This window comes from Scaptodrosophila lebanonensis, unplaced genomic scaffold (genome assembly GCF_003285725.1).
Source record: "Scaptodrosophila lebanonensis strain 11010-0011.00,11010-0021.00 unplaced genomic scaffold, SlebRS2 tig00001412-arrow-pilon, whole genome shotgun sequence".
Lineage (NCBI taxonomy): Eukaryota > Metazoa > Arthropoda > Insecta > Diptera > Drosophilidae > Scaptodrosophila > Scaptodrosophila lebanonensis.
The window spans coordinates 9,366,925-9,385,365 of record NW_022060739.1 but is presented as its reverse complement, the minus strand read 5'-3'; the positions used below and the strand labels follow the sequence as shown (position 1 = coordinate 9,385,365).

At 36.0% G+C, this 18,441-nt stretch overlaps 5 protein-coding genes and 1 long non-coding RNA gene across 6 annotated transcripts; 5 read left to right on the top strand and 1 right to left on the bottom strand.

Annotated features, from left to right (window-relative positions):
- Positions 1–6,708: 6,708 nt before the first annotated feature.
- Positions 6,709–7,143, bottom strand: LOC115631322. Its single transcript, XM_030528041.1, has one exon. It carries the CDS (start codon positions 7,141–7,143, stop codon positions 6,787–6,789), a length of 357 nt encoding a protein of 118 aa, XP_030383901.1. The 3' UTR covers positions 6,709–6,786.
- Positions 7,144–9,103: 1,960 nt separating this feature from the next.
- LOC115631321 lies at positions 9,104–9,976 on the top strand. Its single transcript, XM_030528040.1, has 3 exons — positions 9,104–9,223; positions 9,281–9,427; positions 9,501–9,976. Exons 1-3 carry the CDS (start codon positions 9,104–9,106, stop codon positions 9,870–9,872), a joined length of 639 nt encoding a protein of 212 aa, XP_030383900.1. The 3' UTR covers positions 9,873–9,976.
- A 1,104-nt stretch (positions 9,977–11,080) lies between these two features.
- Positions 11,081–11,699, top strand: LOC115631903. Its single transcript, XR_003996245.1, has 2 exons — positions 11,081–11,188; positions 11,244–11,699. It is a non-coding gene; the product is annotated as an uncharacterized LOC115631903 (long non-coding RNA).
- A 778-nt stretch (positions 11,700–12,477) lies between these two features.
- LOC115631900 (C-type lectin domain family 6 member A-like) lies at positions 12,478–13,168 on the top strand. The gene is made up of 2 exons (XM_030528749.1): positions 12,478–12,599; positions 12,653–13,168. The coding sequence occupies exons 1-2, from the start codon at positions 12,486–12,488 to the stop codon at positions 13,118–13,120; spliced, it is 582 nt and encodes a 193-aa protein (XP_030384609.1). The 5' UTR covers positions 12,478–12,485; the 3' UTR covers positions 13,121–13,168.
- An 897-nt stretch (positions 13,169–14,065) lies between these two features.
- Positions 14,066–14,767, top strand: LOC115631909 (C-type lectin domain family 4 member A-like). The gene is made up of 2 exons (XM_030528760.1): positions 14,066–14,187; positions 14,245–14,767. The coding sequence occupies exons 1-2, from the start codon at positions 14,074–14,076 to the stop codon at positions 14,707–14,709; spliced, it is 579 nt and encodes a 192-aa protein (XP_030384620.1). The 5' UTR covers positions 14,066–14,073; the 3' UTR covers positions 14,710–14,767.
- Positions 14,768–17,308: 2,541 nt separating this feature from the next.
- On the top strand, positions 17,309–18,151 carry LOC115631854 (lithostathine-1-like). The gene is made up of 2 exons (XM_030528700.1): positions 17,309–17,441; positions 17,493–18,151. The coding sequence occupies exons 1-2, from the start codon at positions 17,325–17,327 to the stop codon at positions 17,955–17,957; spliced, it is 582 nt and encodes a 193-aa protein (XP_030384560.1). The 5' UTR covers positions 17,309–17,324; the 3' UTR covers positions 17,958–18,151.
- The last annotated feature ends 290 nt before the right edge of the window (positions 18,152–18,441 follow it).

Below are 18,441 nucleotides of genomic sequence, written 5' to 3'. Positions count from 1 at the left end.
GTCATTTGCGTTTTATCTTTGACACAAGCAGGATATGATTTATGCAAAATGAGTTGCGCGTAACTAATTTAAAATTGGAACGCAAAAATAGGCATAGTGGGAGGCAAGTAGGCAGATCAAAAAGTTCATAGTTTCCTACTTGTGCGGTTTATAATTAGTTTCGAAACGAAACATCTTTAAGCAATCAAAATTACTCTTCTACTTACTTTAAGCGTACAGTAATGAATCTGATGAAAATTTTAGCGTCTTCAAGCTTAACTGTAGCGGATAATAATGAAGACTTGAAGACCCCTAAAGAGAAAATTGTTGGTAAGCTAAAAAGACGATTTGCCAGATTAAAAACTATTTTATTAAAAAGATGCAAACATTAGAATCTCGTACACCTTTCTGCCAGTAGAATTCTTTGTATGTACTACATATACAAAGTAACTATAAAAGCGCAATTAAAGGAATAATAGAAGTTAATATTTTCAAAATGCTTCAATTAATTGTATGCCTATTTCTTTCGAGAAAAATTACATGCTTTACATTCAGCGAGTTTTAATGAAAAAATGAGAACAATAAAATTCTTTAAAATATTAGGGAGATATATAATTTGGTATATGAGTATCCCTTAAAGATTGGAAGGTATAAATTTAGATTTACCAAAAAAGAGAATCGATATTATATGTACATTTTGAAGCAATTAAGATATGATTAGGTTTTGAGAATATATACCTACACGTATATGTTTAGAAAACCTTCAAAAATTATTAGTTAAACAGCAAATATACCCGAACTCGTTTCAGAACGTGGCAAAATAATTTTTGATTGAATGAGTTTGATTCAAGCAAACTAGCTGCATATTTTTTACCACCCCTCGCATACACACACACATTTACATCTCTGCCTTCAAAAATTATTCGCAACTCTGAACAACAACGCAAACGAACAAATAGAACAACGACGACGGCGCGCTAAATTTCACTTCGAAATACAAAAGTTTTCGGTCAGTCATTTGGCCTCATATCCTTTTGTTTATTGAAACTTCCGCCACTCGCCGGATATTGAACGCTTTATTTATTTTGCTTTTGTTCTATTCGTCTATGGCGCTAAGCTAGTGTGTTGAGTTCTACACCCATAACCTCGTATGTGTATATGTGTTTGAATATTTTACAGCAACCATTTTAACTGATAAATCAATGATAGGGCTTGGTTTGATCGATTGCTGGAAATGAGGAGAAGAAGAAGCAATTATTCAAAAGTTGAAATAACATTTTTCAATCTTAAAATCGAACCGAGCAATACATTTGCATTTATTTGAAAAACGGTCTGCAGGAAATTAAAAAATAAGTTGTTAACTATGGTTTAGCAAGCAGATTATTAGTTGTAATTTAAACTGGAAAGCTAATTTAGAAAACTATAAATTTTCAATTAATAATAATTAAAATGTAATTCAAATAAAACTAGAATGAGAAATGTTTGTATCAATTTAAAAGAAATGTTAGAGATCCCTACCTTCATTTAATTGTTCTTCTACTATAGTTGTGTAAAAACTGCACTTCTTTAACTAACACGCTATATATTTATCGACCTCGCTCTACAGTTCCAACGGTTTTCTGTTCTTCTGTGTCCTATTTTTGATAACTTGTTGCTGCCAATTGCTTTTATCACCACACAATAACGCCTTGACCTTTTTTTTGCATCTGTTGTCCTTTAGCCAGAACTCTGGTTTTTCTGAGCTTTATTTATTGGGTCAAACATGCGCGATTTGCTCTTTGAAGTTGCCAGTTATACACAGATTGATTATATGGGAGTTGATGGCTTAATTGTGAGCTGCCGCCGCCAACGTCGCCGCCCCACCAATAAGCTATAAATCTTGGATGCGCAATGCAATCGTTTGAGAGTCTGGAATGTTCAAAATCCACTGCAAATAAAGGAAAGGAAATAAGCGGAAAAAAAGACGAGAAGAAGAAAAATCCACAACAAAAAACAGCGCGCACACAGACAATTTTCTGCAATTTCTTACGTTTGCGCAACGATTCAGCTGGAAAAGAGCGCCAGGCACATTGTCTGTCCACTCGTCGTTCAGTGCATTAAAAATATACGATTGTGGGTAGCGCTCAATTTAGAATGAAATTGGCGCAAATACCAAAAATGTTTTCAATATAAAATGGAAGAATTCACTGAACAGCAGCAGCAGAAAAGAGAACAAGTCCACACTGAAAATAAAGCAAATTGAAAACTCATACAGTTGCAATAAAATGTGTGTGCATATGGCTGTGTCGACAGAATATGAGTATGTTTTGCTTTTTGCTCCACAATGTAATAATCTAATAATAAAATGAATTAGAATTTAATCCAATCATGATGACGAAATCATAGGAAATGTCAAGTAAGGCAACATTTATGGGTCAATGCTAAATGAAGGGGGTTTGTTTCAATAAAAGCCAATATAGTAGAAGGCAATAATTGTCCGGCACTGACTCTTGTCATAAATTATAAACACAAAGCCTTTTATACCCTGTTCCCGTAGGGTAAAAAAGGTATATAAGGTTTGTGCAAAGTATGTAACAGGCAGAAGGAAGCATCTCCGCCCCCATAAAGTATATATATTCCTAATCAGCGAGACGAGACGAATCACAACGCAAGGATCTCGGAAACTATAAAAGCTGGATTAACCAAAGTTGGTATCCAGATTCTTCTAAGTCCGTGAAAGGACAAGTTTATTTTATTTTTTGGAATTGTTCCTACCTTCCCCCGCTACCGAATTTTTCCAATACTGTCCAAATTTCAAAAGCTACATTAACCAAACTTTGCACACATATTCTATATACACACAACATGGTCTGCAAATTCTGGGCATTGGGAAAATTCTAATATTCAATTAATTATAAAAACAAAAAGCGTCAGAGTTTTCGCACAAAGTTGGTTGATTCTGGTTCCTTCAAGGTTGCGGCCACAATTACTGCAGCCATGCTTACTGCATTGCTCTGCTTTCAATGCGCAGAAAAGAAAAATATTAGCAAATAAATATCAATAATTAAACAGTTATATTCTTTATATAGTATTCACGAATATAGCATAGCTTGAAGTTCAATTTTATCAATTAATATACGTGTACCTTCTCAATGCTTTTGAGATAAGCTCTCATTGGAATTGCCTTGCCACTCACTACTTTACTTTAATAGTAAATAACTGTCCTACTAGTTTCACTCCCGCACAGTGCCCCTTTTCTAAAACCAACAATAAAAGACGCTCATATTGTTGGCTCTGAAATAGGTCAATACGTACAAAGTAAACGTGTCGAAAATGTGTGAGAGAATGCATAAAAGTGACCAATGGAGTTGACCATAAATCGATTGTAAAGTGTGTCGAGTGACTAAGTAAAAGGAAACTGCTTACCATACACGTACACCCACACTTGAGCTGGTGTGTGTGTGTGTGTGCGGGTGCACTGATGATGATGATGATGCTGCTGCAGCGAGTTTATGTGGCATTCCTTTTTATGAACGTTCATATTGTTCGGTTTTAGTGTCAGAGCTTCACTTAAAGCAGAGCACATTCAATAACAGTCACTGCTTTTCTTCTTAAAACAATCAATACTACATAGCTTCAGTTATGTCGCTTTGTCTATGCTCATCAAAGAGACGACTGCGCGCACAAAAGTATGCAAAGTATTTTCCCGCTATAAGAGCAAACAGGAATGCGACACACACACACACAGCCACTGAGTGCGCTCTGTTAAAGCCCCAAAGTAAGTTGCATAAATTATTGAGAAGTACCAGCGCAAGTTAATAGATTTTTTCGCTTTTCAATGCAAATAGTAGTTAGCTAGCGAATGGGCGGAGCGCAATGAAATCAAAGAAGGAAATGCAAAGAATTTCTTGCGAAATTTAATTACTTGCAGACAGACAGTGCAGTACAGCAGTTGGACAGACAAACATACGAACAGACGACACAGTGCCGCGCGACGGAAATGCATCAAAAGCAGTGCAAAGTCCCCAGTTCGGCAGTCAGTCAGAGTCAGTTTGTTTCATTTGTTTATGCATATTTTAAGTTGCACAGCACGGGACTGCACATTGACAGCGCCAGAAGTCAGGACAAGCTATTGCCAGCGCAGTTGTTGTTGGTGCTGGACAAACAGCTAACGGCACAGTGTGCTCTTGCCTAATGACCGACCCAATCCTCCCGCTGATGACCCACGCCGCGCCTTTAACGAACTTGAGTCTGCGCCCGCCACTTGCATATTCATTTGTCAACTTGCCGCCCAAGCTCTAGAGATGGGCTCCGACTGTCTTTGTTATCGCAGTTCATCGTGACGCCAAAAGGAGCTAAAAAATAATACGAAGCCTAAATTGGGGGCGTTGTGGAGGCGTTTATTTGATTCGTCCATAAATGTTCATAAGGCTAATCGCCATTTTAAAAAGAGGTAGTGAAATAATTTTAGATGGACAAGTCAACAAGCCGACTCGTCTCTTTATGTCTACCAAAAACATTCAACATTCAGGAAATAGAAGACAGGACTAGCTAGCATTTATAATCTCAACATATTAAAAATGTTGTCCATGTTATAGTTTATTCACAACTTAAAATCAAGTCCGCAGGAAAACGATCCAAACCCATTTCTTTCACGCACCCGAGCGTTTGTTAGTTGAGTGCCCCGACTTAATCGATGTCTGTGTATCTGTTGTTGCCTCTATTGCTATTGCTGCTGCTGATTTTACTACTGCAGCATTTCCACTTGCTTTCAAAGTAAATATTTTAAGTAATTTAAACAAATCATTTACATTTTGTTGCACTTCTGTGCTCATCATTTTGTGAATTGCTTTGAGAGCGCTTAACAAAATAGCGTGACAATGAAACCGTTCGAATGAATGCAACATTTTCAACATTTCAACAAACAATGCTTCAGATACAAGTAAATGTGTCTTCACTTGCTTCTCTTTTCAATAAACATAACTTAATTAAGTTGCAATAGTTGATTTACGCATAAGTTTATTTCACATAAATTCTTTAAGTAAGGTCCGCCACATTTTTGCTGCTGTAATTTTAAGTAAAAAAATTTTTGAATAAGATCAATTAGCATAATAAAAATGCTTAAGCCTTTTTATTTAGTTATGCGAACTATTGTGTCTGTTGTTTGTGTGCTCGTTTTTGGAATTTTAACGTATATGCAGGAATAGTTGTTGGAATACTTAAGCTATTATGAGTGTTTTTTCTAGGCACTAACACGACAGATTTGTTTTTTATTTAAAATCATACTCATTGCAGGTCTCCCCCTCTGATAATGATGTTTTAACATTTCAACAATATATAATAATCAATCTCATTTCTTTCTGCTACTCATTTATTCTCGTTTGATTGAATTCGTATTTATACTATTCACCAGTTTCTTAGTGTCTATAATAACCACAATATTTAACTCATATTTTATAGCTGTAGCGATGTAGAAAACCTATTTATAATTCAATCTTTTAATCATAACTCAATCAATTATGTACCTTTTTGTTCATCTACTCTTGCTGTCCACTTTTTTGAAAAATGTTGTGTGATTCAATACAACTGTAACTTAAAACCATTTCGATAACGGGCTAAGACTAAGACTATTTTTAAATTATTTTTTTTTGTGATATTAATATTTCCAAATCTGCTTAAAGTAATTAAATCAGTAAACAATTTCAATTTTCAACAAGTTTCAGCAAACTAAGAAACACTTATAACAGATATAAAGTAGAGTTAGTTAGTTTGAAAATACCAGTGTTTTCTAAAGAGTGTTTGGAGTTTGGCTCTTGTCTGTCTCTTTTAATTTCATTAACTATCAATAAATCTATAATTTGATTGCATCGTAGTTTAAATCGACGGCAAAATCACATTGTTTGCATGGCTTGGCTCATCTAACTACTTCCTGCATCCACTGTAATAGCATTTACACTTTCCTTTTGATTCTCAAAAATTTCGGATATAGACATATGTATGTATGTATGTATGTGTGATTGGAGCGCATTTCGGGCTCAGCCACAAACTATGCTACAGTTTATGGAGGAAATTGGTCGCTGCCAAGAAAATCATTGCATACAATGGCAGATGGTGTGCTTCATTTTAGCTAAATGCAGCACGTTAGACGATAATTGCCTGGGAAAACAACAAGAGCGGAGGCAGAAAAAACAGAAACAACAAATGGCTCTGTTGTATATCCATTGAAGTGTGTGTGTGTGTGTGCGCTCTGTGCAATTTTCCATTTGAGTGTTTAATGGAAAAATCAAGCCATCAGTTTTTCTGCTGGAGGTGGTTGTGGTGGTGCCGCTGCTGCCCACAGCGCTTATGTTTTGCTTGCCCCCGCATCTGCGTCTCCTCGTTTATCCCCGATCTTACTGTCTCTGCTAATTGCAACAACAAGAGGAAAAGTAGGCCATAGACCAACAACCACATTGGCCAGCCCACAATGTGCCCACAAACTGAACACGTCGGGGTCTTGTTATGGGCGTTGCTTGGTGGTTTAGTTACTTGACTGAGCTCTGCTTTTGCTTTACGCTTTGATGCTGTCTATATGTAAGGAACATTTTACAAATTATAATCGTCATTTGTCATAATTCAGCAAGGACTCGTGTTGAGCCAAATGCACACTGACAGCCTTCACCCACATAGCCAGCTCGTAGCAGCGAATAGTTAGTTGCCTTACTTTCATTCTGATTTTTATTGACACATTTAAATGACAAGGGAGTCCAGCAGTAGTATTTGGTAAATAGAGCAAACATTTAAAAAAAATAACAAAAGGTATTCCTTTAAAGACTAAATTCTCAGACTTTAGGCGCGCCGTCGACAACGCACACCAAAGATCTCCAAGCCGGGGCGACACTTTTGCATCGTATCGAAGAGCATGCTGCCAAAGGCATCCCGTACAGTCAAGCTAATATCCTCGATATTTCCAATGTCGCAGTCAGCCATCACGCTAGCCAGCAGCGTCTCACAGGGCGTGTTCTCTACCACCAACATATCGTACCGATATATAGCCATGCACAGGCGCAACTGCTGGCGTTGCAGCAGCATTGGTATCACCAGAGGCCAATTTACATAACGCAAATCCACATCGTCGTCCAATTGACTGAGTATTTGCAGTTCGTTGTGTGTGAACTCCCCATTATTATTCATTGTCGATTGCATTTTGGTGCCTCGCAAGCACAAGCTGCACAGCATCAACAAATGGAAGGGCCGGTAATCCATGACTGGCACAAGCTCACAACTTTATTTATATCTTCAATATGAATGTTACCAATAACCAACGAAATAAAAGATGAATATATTCACTATTTTCGGAATATTTATATTTATTCTGCGTATCAACAATCAGTTGTATTGCGTCGCGTCCGATCACATCAAGGTGCACAGCCAAAATGCAGTGCTCGGCTGATGTCTACGTGCCTCTGCATGTCTACAGTCCGCTAGACAGCTGGCCGTAGCTGATTTGCATATGGGTCCGGTGTTCGTGTTACTTGGCACGATGTCGCCAAACGACTATAGTCTAGAATGCTCCGAAGAGCTACACTCGCCAAAATTATGAATTTTATTTATAAGCAAATTAGCAGCTCAGTAACTATAATGTTACGGCATTAAGCAAACATTTCTGGTTTGAATCAGAGAATAGTTTTCGGTGCATGAATCAAGCGTCGATAATAAGTATATTAACATGTGATAATAATAATAATAATTTAAACATATTGCATTATTCTTCTTTCTAGGAATAAAGTTTGAGCAAGACACTGATTCATTGATTTAAGAAAAAGGAAATATATTGATAGTAAACTATTTTATGGTATACAAAAATGGGTTTAATTATAGGGCTTATGTATGTAGCGTTATGGGGTGGTTCTCCCCATTATTACACCTCAGATTTCCCTAATGGGAAATAAACTCTTGGTTTAAGGTACAAATAATATATTCTTAATTTTTTTTTTTCAGCGTTTAAGTTTTACAAAAATCCATGCGTCAATTTTCCTTCTGTCTTCACAACTCAACTTCTTTTAGATAACTCTCTACAATCGATTATGCATCTTAAAGTTAGGGCTGGCCGAACATTAACGTACCAGGGCTCAAGCAAACAGCAAAATAGTAAGATGTGGAACTGGCTGCAACAGCTTTTCATAATACGCCAAGGTAGAAAATGATAAACTCAAGTATTCCAAGTCAAGTGGAGATATTGGCAGAATGTATTCCCATCAAGTTTTAAATAAGAATAGAATATAATTTCAAAAATGTATGCAATTATTGTCGCATATTTCCATTGTACGTGACTTAGAAAAGCGTTTGTCTCTTCTTCTTCTTCTATTAGCTGCGGTAAGAGTGCCTTTCTAATTAACGTAGCCTGGATATATTCTGATATGGCTTTCAAAACAAACATTGCATAAATTCATTTATTTACATTTTTCAGCTTAAATGTGAATACGTAGCTCATGCTCGCATTGGCTGAGGTTGGCTTTCAAATTTAGGGGCCATGCTAAGTACGTGACTTTGGGATTTTTTGCCGCACATGTGGGGTCTGCAGTGTCGTATCACACCTATGGCTATCTGAAGACGACAGTTCCAGTGACGCTATAAAGTGACGATGACAAATTATTTTTAGTTCACTCAGTTATTGGTATTGTTGTGCTTTTATTAGTTTTCAATAAGTAAACAAAATATTGAATTGCCTTTATTTGTGTCGCATATTTTCTGCAAGGCATACAATAAATTATTTGAAAAAAAAAACCATATTAGAATTGAAAAGTTAAAAGTTAAAAATAGGTAGCAATATGTGAGATAAGCACGTTCATATTTCGCAATCAAATTACAATTCAGATTTAGAAAAAGATAATATACAATTGGCATAGATACAAATATTTACACAAATAAATAAATATTCTTGGCTAAAAAGTGTTTGTGTTTTTCAATTTCCACACCCACTCACTCCCTTTTTAAATATTCTCTCCTTTGACTTGCATGCATTTTTATTTGAGAATTTGCATGCAAAAGCATCTGCCAGGAATTAATTTTTTTATATAACCTTGAATGTATTATTTGAAGCTTTGCCTATAAATTCTACTGCGAATGTTGGAGAAAGCAGTTCAGATTGTCTATTGGCACCATAATGACGTCTCTTTGGAGCTATCTGGCGGCTCTGTTATGTTCCCTAAGCTTCGCTGTGGCCAATTGTCCTCAAGGCTTTACTCCAGTGGGCAGAAAGTGTTTGTATTTTGAAACGCTAAAGGCAAGATAGGAATGACTGCTTAAGATTGTAAAGCTAAGCTATAACCACTCTTAACAGCTCGATTGGCGAAATGCCCAAAACAGATGTGCCTCCTATAATGCTGATCTCATAGCGTTTGCGAACCAACAGGAAGTTAATGATTTAAGTACTCACCTGAATGCGATAAGCTGGCCAAGCAATTGCCCCCTTGATAGCATATGGACGGTAAAGTTAAATAACAAAATATATAACATATTTCAAAACTATTCTGGTTTATTTCTAAATGAATATGTTGTAGCTCTCTGCAGGCCCACCTGGACCAACAAATAAATGTGTAGCCGTATGCAGGAAGGCACGCAGAAGCATCACATTAGAGGACTTTAGCTGTAATACTCTGTTCGCATCAGCCTGCCAATGGCGGGGGGGACTGGGTCCACCAACACAGGGACCACCAACACAGGGACCGCCAACACAGGGGCCACCAACACAGGGCCCACCAACACAGGGACCACCAACACAGGGACCACCAATAAACTGGCCACCAACAGAAGTTCCACCAGGTCAAGCACCCCCGCTCCTAGCCAAGGGAAGAATTTGCGTTAGGCAAAAGAACAAGAATCCTTACTGTTCACCTTTATATAAATATAACCCTTGGGGCCAGCTCCTCTAAAAATTATTCAATAAATATATATATTGGGAGCTCAAATTGTTAAATTGAAGAAAATGCATGCTAATCAATAAATTCAATCAGCTATACTTGTATTGCTATTTAAATCATGTGTGTCCACATCTTTACAGTTAGCTCTCAGTAATAGAAAAGTAAGCTGGTAAGCTAGCCAAATTTAAAGATTTTGTGTTGGCAAACATTAATGTCAACCATAATAGTCTAAGTATTTTTAATCTATACGATCAGGCGGACAAATATTTGAATGTTTTAGTATTCAAACTATTCTCTTGTCTTAGATTACGTATATATACGAGTATGTGTGCCTATATATTAATCCGTTGTGAAGATCAATATCATAACGCGATGAATAGAATAAGACAATAACCTTATATTTGCTCCGAACTTCACAATTGATTCAAAATGTTCCACAGTTTCAGTTCCACAAGCGTTTTAAGTTTCTGCTCTTTCTGCTGGTTGAAAAATATCGTTAATCTACAGTTAAAACATTAAGTATTTTATTTATCTAATTTGTGCACTGATGTGTGTAATGCCAAGGAAACCAAGCAATGTAGTTACGCGTCCTTTATACGTGCCAATGCATTTCAAATACATTTTCCATTATTTTCTCAACGCCTTGATATATTGCAAAACTATCGAAAGAAGAACAGTCCAATTCGTGACATAGCATTCATTTGTGCTTATATTTTATTTTAATTTATTTTAAATGGCCCATACCCATTTCTAAATGAAAAGCCACTAAGTCCTTACATAATCCCCACTTAATGGAGCACGTCTTTTGAATGCATAAAATCCCCGTTTGATTTCTCAAAATTGCATTTTTGCTTTGAAAAGCAAAGCGGATGTCCCGACTCTGAAATACACTGTACCTATGACTATGCGTTGCACATTTCGATTCAGTAAAAAGAGAAAGGGTGACAGGCCTACCAATATTGCCATTGATTCCGATCAATGATGATCAGATCTGATGTTAATTGTTCCTTACCTATACAAAACATTACATCTGCCTGTCGTTCTAACAAACTATTTCATGTCTTGCATAACACGGTCGCGTCTGAGAATTTATTATTCGTATTATTGACTTAAACTTAAATGTGCAGCCACATCTTAAGCTTCAAAGAAGCAGCTATAAAAGGGTATTCAAATATCTAAGGAATCAGTAAATTCTGACAACTCAAGTGCCAGTAATGCTTACTGTTAGATCTCTGTGTATTATAAGTCTCTTGAGTTGTGTTCTGGCAACTTGTCGGGAGGGCTTTAAGCTCGTGGGCAATAAATGCTACATTATATCCTACAATACGGTACATATTATATTGATTTAAAATCTTTTAGTGGCTTACCTCCCAAATCTTACAGATGGAGTGGCGTGAGGCCGCGGTCTTTTGCGCTCAGAAACAGGCCCAGATGTTGGTGGTGGAAAATGAAATGGAAAGGGAACTTCTGCTGAAATTTTTCAGAGCTGAAGATATAGAGATAAACTGCTTTCTTAAAGGTGCTTGGACAGCAATTAATTGCCTCAAAGAAAATCGCAACTTTGTTGTGCATCCCACAAACGAAAAAATCCCTTTCGACATGTGGTTGGTCGGATATCCTAACAAAATGCATCAAAAGTGTGTGCCATGTTGTTATAGCTATAAACAATTACATTATATGGATTGGGACTGCGATAGTACCCGTTATAGAGCTGTATGTCAGTATCCCGCACCCCCAGAAGAGATAGAAATTTGCGTTGAAGTTGAACAAGCTGCCCCATATTGTAATCCTCTAAAGCACTATGCATCGTTAAATGTAAAACCACTTGCTTAGATCGAACTTTAAATAATTACTTGATTAAATAAAGTTACGTCATATATTTAATACTACAGAACTTGTGTACATTTCCAGTAAGTACGATAGTGTTTTGAAATAAGAATCGAGGTTTCTTATGCAGAAGATTGACTTAAGCCACGAAAGGGGTCCCACAACAACTAAAAAGAAAACAATATTATAAAACTAATATTTAATGTGTAATATTGATTTTTGTAATTGGGGAAATTGTGCAAGGTAACCTTCTCAATAATAGTAATACTTGTGCTATACTATACTATACTATTTTTAGCAGCTCCAATACCAACAGGTTCTTGAATTACATTATTTCGTTATTCATTGTCTATATTGGAAAATTATAGAATGAAAGCCAAGTCACCATTAAATACCCTGCACATCCTCCTACTCTCCGCTATAAATATAAAATATTGGTAAATATACAATGTGGTTTGTAATAAACTTACTCTTAGGAGGACAGCTCTATTAATCTGCTAACATTGCCATCAAATACGCCTTGTTAGTGCAGAGCAGTTGAAGTTGCTTCCAGAGTGGGTCTGTTACTGATTAAATATTTTAAATATAATTCATCTGACTATATTTTAAATGGCGAGCAGAAAAAAAATTAGCAAACTATTTCATGTCTTGCATAACACGATCGTGTCTGTGAATTTATTATTCGTATTATTAATTTAAACAAATGTGCAGTCACATCTTAAGCTTCAAATCAGCAGCTATAAAAGGGTATTCAAATATCTCAGGGATCAGTAAATTCTGACAACTCTAGTGCCCGTAATGCTTACTGTTAGATCTCTGTGTACTATAAGTCTGTTGAGTTGTGTGCTGGCAACTTGTCGGGAAGGCTTTAAGCGCGTGGGCACCAAATGCTACATTATATCCGACAATGAAGTACATATTTAAAAATTGTAATATTTTAGTTACTTACCTCCGCATTCTTACAGATGGAGTGGATTATGGCCACGGAATTTTGCCTTGAGAAGAAAGCCCAGATGTTGGTGGTGGAAAGCGCAACGGAAAGAGAAATTCTACTGCCATTTTTCAAAAGCGAAGGTATTGAATTAAGCTGCTATTGGAAAGGTGTTTGGACAGCTATTAATTGCCTCAAAAAAGATCGCGACTTTGTTGTGCATCCCACAAACGAACAAATTCCATTTAATATGTGGGGACCTGATCAGCCCAACAATTCGTATCAAAAGTGTGTGCCACTTTGTTATCACTACAAACCAGCGAAGTTAGTGTATCATGATTGGGACTGCGATAGTACCCGTTTTAGAGCTGTATGTCAGTATCCTGAGCCCCCAGAAGAGGTAGAAATTTGCGTTGAAGTTGAACAAGCTCCCCCATATTGTAAACCTCTTAAGTACTATGATTCGCCAAATATAAAGCCACTTGCTAAGATCGCACTTTAAATAATTTCTTGATTAAATTGAAGAATTGAAATAAAATAACAACATATATTTAATATTACATAACTTGTGTATATTTCCAGTAAGTACGATAGTGTTTTGAGATAAGAATTGACCTTTCGATTGGCCTCCTAAGTGGTGTTCTTATACAGAAGTTTGATTAAGCCATCAAAAGGGGTCCAACAATAACTAAAAAAATATTGTAATATTATTATTTAATGTGTAATATTGATAAATTAAATTAAAGCCAATTACGTTAATTTGTGTAATTAGGGAATTTGATCAGAGTAACCTTATTCAGGTAACTTTATTATTATTAATAGCTCTCCAATATACTGGAGACTAAGTCAATAATGGTTTATGGACATGCTATCTCGACCATTTAAACCCTTCTTTTCACCGCTACAGCCTTTTCAGTTAAATAAACGTTTCTGTACCAAATATTTCCATGACAGCTACAGATGGTGATGCATTGCAGAAATAAAAACAAATTCTGGTAAATATGTGATTTGTAATAAACTTACTCTGAGTATGGATAAAACAAGCCGGCTGCATAATTATCGGTCTTATGACGTAACTGTGATAGCAACCTTAGATTCAGAAAACAAAAACTGGGATGAGGACAGCTCTATTAATCTGTCAACATTGCCATCAAATCGACACGTCTTTGGTAGTGCAGAGCAGTTGAAGTTGTTTCTGACCGATGACGGCCAAGCTGGATCTGTTACTGATTAAATATTTGAAATGTACTGTATCTGAAAATATTATCTGTTTATTATTTAAATAGCGAGCTGGAAAATACTTCAAAAAACTATTTCATGTCTTGCATAACACGATCGCTTCGTATTATTGATTTAAGCAAATGTGCAGTCACATCTTAAGCTTAAAATAGCAGCTATAAAAGGGTATTCAAATACCTAACAGATCAGTAAATACTGCCCACTCAAGTGCCAGTAATGCTTACTGTTAGATCTCTGTGTACTATAAGTCTGTTGAGTTGTGTTCTGGCAACTTGTCGGGAGGGCTTTAAGCGCGTGGGCACAAAATGTTACATTATATCCGACAAGAAGGTACTTAATATACTGATTTTAAAAATTGTAGTTGCTTACCTTACCCAATTCTTAAAGATGGAGTGGCTTCCGGCCAGGGACTTTTGCGCTGAGAAAAAAACCCAGATGTTGGTGGTAGAAAATGAAAAGGAAAGGGATCTTCTGTTGACATTTCTCAAAAGCGAAGGACTTGAATTAGGTTGCTGGGGTTCTGGAGTTTGGACAGCAATTAATTGCCTCAAAGAAAATCGCAAGTTTATTGTGTATCCCACAAACGAACAAATTCCATTTGATATGTGGGGACCTGAACAGCCTGACCATGACGTTCAAAAGTGTGTGTCATGTTGTTATCACGCTAACCCAAAAGCCTTAGTGTATCATGATTATTGGTGCTATGGCGAGTATAGAGCTGTATGTCAGTATCCTGCACCCGCAGAAGAGACAGAAATCTGCGTTGAAGTTGAACAAGCTCCCCCATATTGTAAACCTCTTAAGCACCATGCCTCGCAAAACATAAAGCCACTTGCTAAGATCGAACTTTAAGTAATTTCTTGATTAAATTGAAGAATTGAAATAAAATAACAACATATGTTTAATATTATATAATTTGTGTATATTTCCAGTAAGTACGATAGTGTTTTGAAATAAGAATTGACCTTTTGATTGGGCTCCTAATTGGTGTTCTTACACAGAATTTTGATTTAAGCCACCAAAGGGGGTCCAACAATAACTAAAATAAAAAACAATATTAAAAAATTATTATTTAATGTGGTATATTGATATATGAAATTAAAGCCAAAGACCTTCATTTGTGTAATTAGGGAATTTGATCAGGGTAACCTTATTCAGGTAACCTTAATATTTATTAGCTTTCTAATACCATACTATTTTGGTACCAAGTCAATAATGGTTTATGGACATGCTATCTCGACCATTCAAACCCTTCTTTTCACCGCTACAGCCTTTTCAGTTAAATAAACTTTTCTGTACCAATTATTTCCATGGTAGCTACATGATGTAGTGAGTCAATTTGGATGAACTCTTTATATGGTGATGCATTACAGAAATAAAAACAAATTTTTGTATATATACATACATATGTAGTTTGTAATAAACTTAGTGCGGAGCAGTTTAAGTTGCTTCTAACCAATGACGACCAAGCTGATTAAATATTCCAAATAAACTGTATCTGAAAATATTATCTGTCTATTATTTAAATAGCGAGCAGGAAAACATTTCAAAAAACTATTTCATGTCGTGCATAACACGATCGCGTCTGTGAATTTATTATTCGTATTATTAATTTAAGCAAATGTGCAGTCACATCTTAAGCTTAAGCAGCTATAAAAGGGTATTCAAATATCTCAGGGATCAGTAAATACTGCCCACTCAAGTGCCCGTAATGCTTACTGTTAGATCTCTGTGTACTATAAGTCTGTTGAGTTGTGTTCTGGCAACTTGTCGGGAGGGCTTTAAGCTCGTGGGCACAAAATGTTACATTATATCCGACAAGAAGGTACTTATTATACTGATTTAGAAATTTTTAGTTCCTTACCTCCAATTCTTAAAGATGGAGTGGCTTCCGGCCAGGGACTTTTGCGCTGAGAAAAAAACCCAGATGTTGGTGGTAGAAAATGAAAAGGAAAAGGATCTTCTGTTGGCATTTTTCAAAAGAGAAGGACTTGCATTAGATTGTTGGGGTTCTGGAGTTTGGACAGCAATTAATTGCCTCAAAGAAAACCGCAAGTTTATTGTGTATCCCACAAACGAACAAATTCCATTTGATATGTGGGGACCTGGACAGCCTGACCATGACGTTCAAAAGTGTGTGTCATGTTGCTATCACTTAAGGCCAAAAGCCTTAGTCTATCATGATTATCGGTGCAATAGCGATTTTAGAGCTGTATGTCAGTATCCTGCACCCGCAGAAGAGACAGAAATCTGCGTTGAAGTTGAACAAGCTCCCCCATATTGTAAACCTCTTAAGCACCATGCCTCGCAAAATATAAAGCCACTTGCTAAAATCGAATTATAAGTGATTTTTAAATTTATTGTAAACATTCTAATACATGTTTTTAATAACATTATACCTTTAGTGCTATTAAATAATTAAAATAAATAAAATTACGATTTACTTCTTATACATGTCCAGTAAGAAAGATAATGTTTTGAAACAAAAATTGACCATTGTAATGAAGTTTCAAACACTTCCAATGATAAATGAAATGTTTGAATGTTACAACTCAACTTTTCTGTCAGCGTAATTAAAAAGAAATTAAATAAAAACTAAATTAATGGTTAATTTTTTTAATATACAATATAAGATCTTAATCCTAAAGTGTGTTTTTGAATTAAACGCAGAAAATGAATCCAGTATCTGAAGTTTCATCAAAATAGGTCAATTTGAGAGGTTGTTATAGCCATATATGTAATCTCAGCTGTTGTTGTTGTTGCTGCTTACACAGGCACACAGACACGCCCAGACACGCACATACACGCAAACACTCTCAAAGACACAATTTCTCTGTAAATGTGCAGCTATACACCCTTTACGAAAAGAAGGTATAATCGATCAAAAGATATGTTTTATATTAAAAGTTCGTTACTTTTTTCATTTTTTTAAATTTCTTTAACTATTCTACACACATCTACCGAGTATTTCAAAGTCCACTTTTTAATGTTGAAACTCAAAGATTCTCAGTTATATTTATCATAACCGATTTAAAAAAAATGAATGCTATGGGTTCAACAATTTTACATACCTAGTTTTGTGTTCTTATCTGGTTTGACTCAGAAATTCGCGGCGTTTATTCAGACGGACAGACAGACGGCACATGATGGATTATGCGCAACCATGCTAAATAGAGAAATTAACATTTTTAAATATATTTTGGTGATTTGCATTTGAAATGGTCGTCAGGAGAGGAAAATGAAGAGATTGCTTAACTTATAAGTTAGATTGTTAATGCAAGATCGTTCCCCAAACAATGCACTATTATTTTCTACACTAAATTGACTTTATCTTCAATTTTGCATAACACAGCAACTGGTCGGAATTAATTTCTGGCATATATTTCATACTTTTTATTTCAAATGTTGCGTATAAAAGGGAACTCAAATATTCGAGCAATTCAGACCAGTCTGGAAACTCTCCTGAAATGGCACTTCTTTTGGGTTCGCTCTGTATCCTTAGTTTGTTGAGTATTGCTGTAGCGTATTGCCCCATGGGCTTTGCAATTTTGGGCAGCAAGTGCTATTATGTGTCAAAGAATGCGGTAAGTCCTGATTATAGATTTTAAATGTTGTATAAATAAGTGTTTTTGTAGGTCACATGGCAAGAAGCCGAACGCATATGTCGATCAAAAGATTCTCAAATGTTGGTATTTAACGACGATCAGGAAAGGATGCTTGTGAGGAACTATCTGAAAACGCTGGCAATTCCTCTACAATGCTGGTATAGTGGCGTTTGGACGGCTATAAACGAACTTGACAAAAAGGAATTCCTTGTGCATCCTTTGAATACTTCAATACCATATCCGATATGGGCCCCAGGCCAACCTGATAAGCCCGAACAACAGTGCGTATCTACCTGCGAATTGACCACTGACGGCATGATATATCATGATTATGAATGTGATGCTAAATATTCGGTAGTCTGCCAGACGGATTCAATTTATCGGGTAGGTCCCCCGAAGAATTCCATGCAAATGGCAGGGCAACTTTGTTTCCAACTCAACAACTTCTTTTATTGTACAATGATGCAACAGTCTTGCCAAGGCGGCAATTGCTAACAATTCGTATATAATTCAGAGCTATTTAATACGTTTTTCAGCATCCGCGCTATGATTTAATTATTATATGGTCATAAATTATTCTCTGGAAAATTTCTCAACTTGGATTTTAAAATGATTGGTCAACATTTTATATAGTTTGTTAGTAATTTGTAGAGTTTTGAATATCAAATAAAGTATTATGCAATTCGAAATTATTGTACATTTTTTATTTACTTCTATTTGCCATTGCATTATGATTGTATTTACTTTAATTTGAACTTAATTATTGTTTACATAGTAATTAAAATTAGTTTAACTATCATTGACATAATTTGTAATTTTTATTCTATCGTCCATAAGGTAGACAGGCCTACCAATTTCTGTTTCTGTTTCTGTTACATTTTTATTCCGTTACTTTTGTCAAAGCGACGAAGAAGAGAGAGACAGCATCTTTGTTGACGTCGATTGTGGCTCCGTTTGTAGTTCATAGGATGGAGAAGGC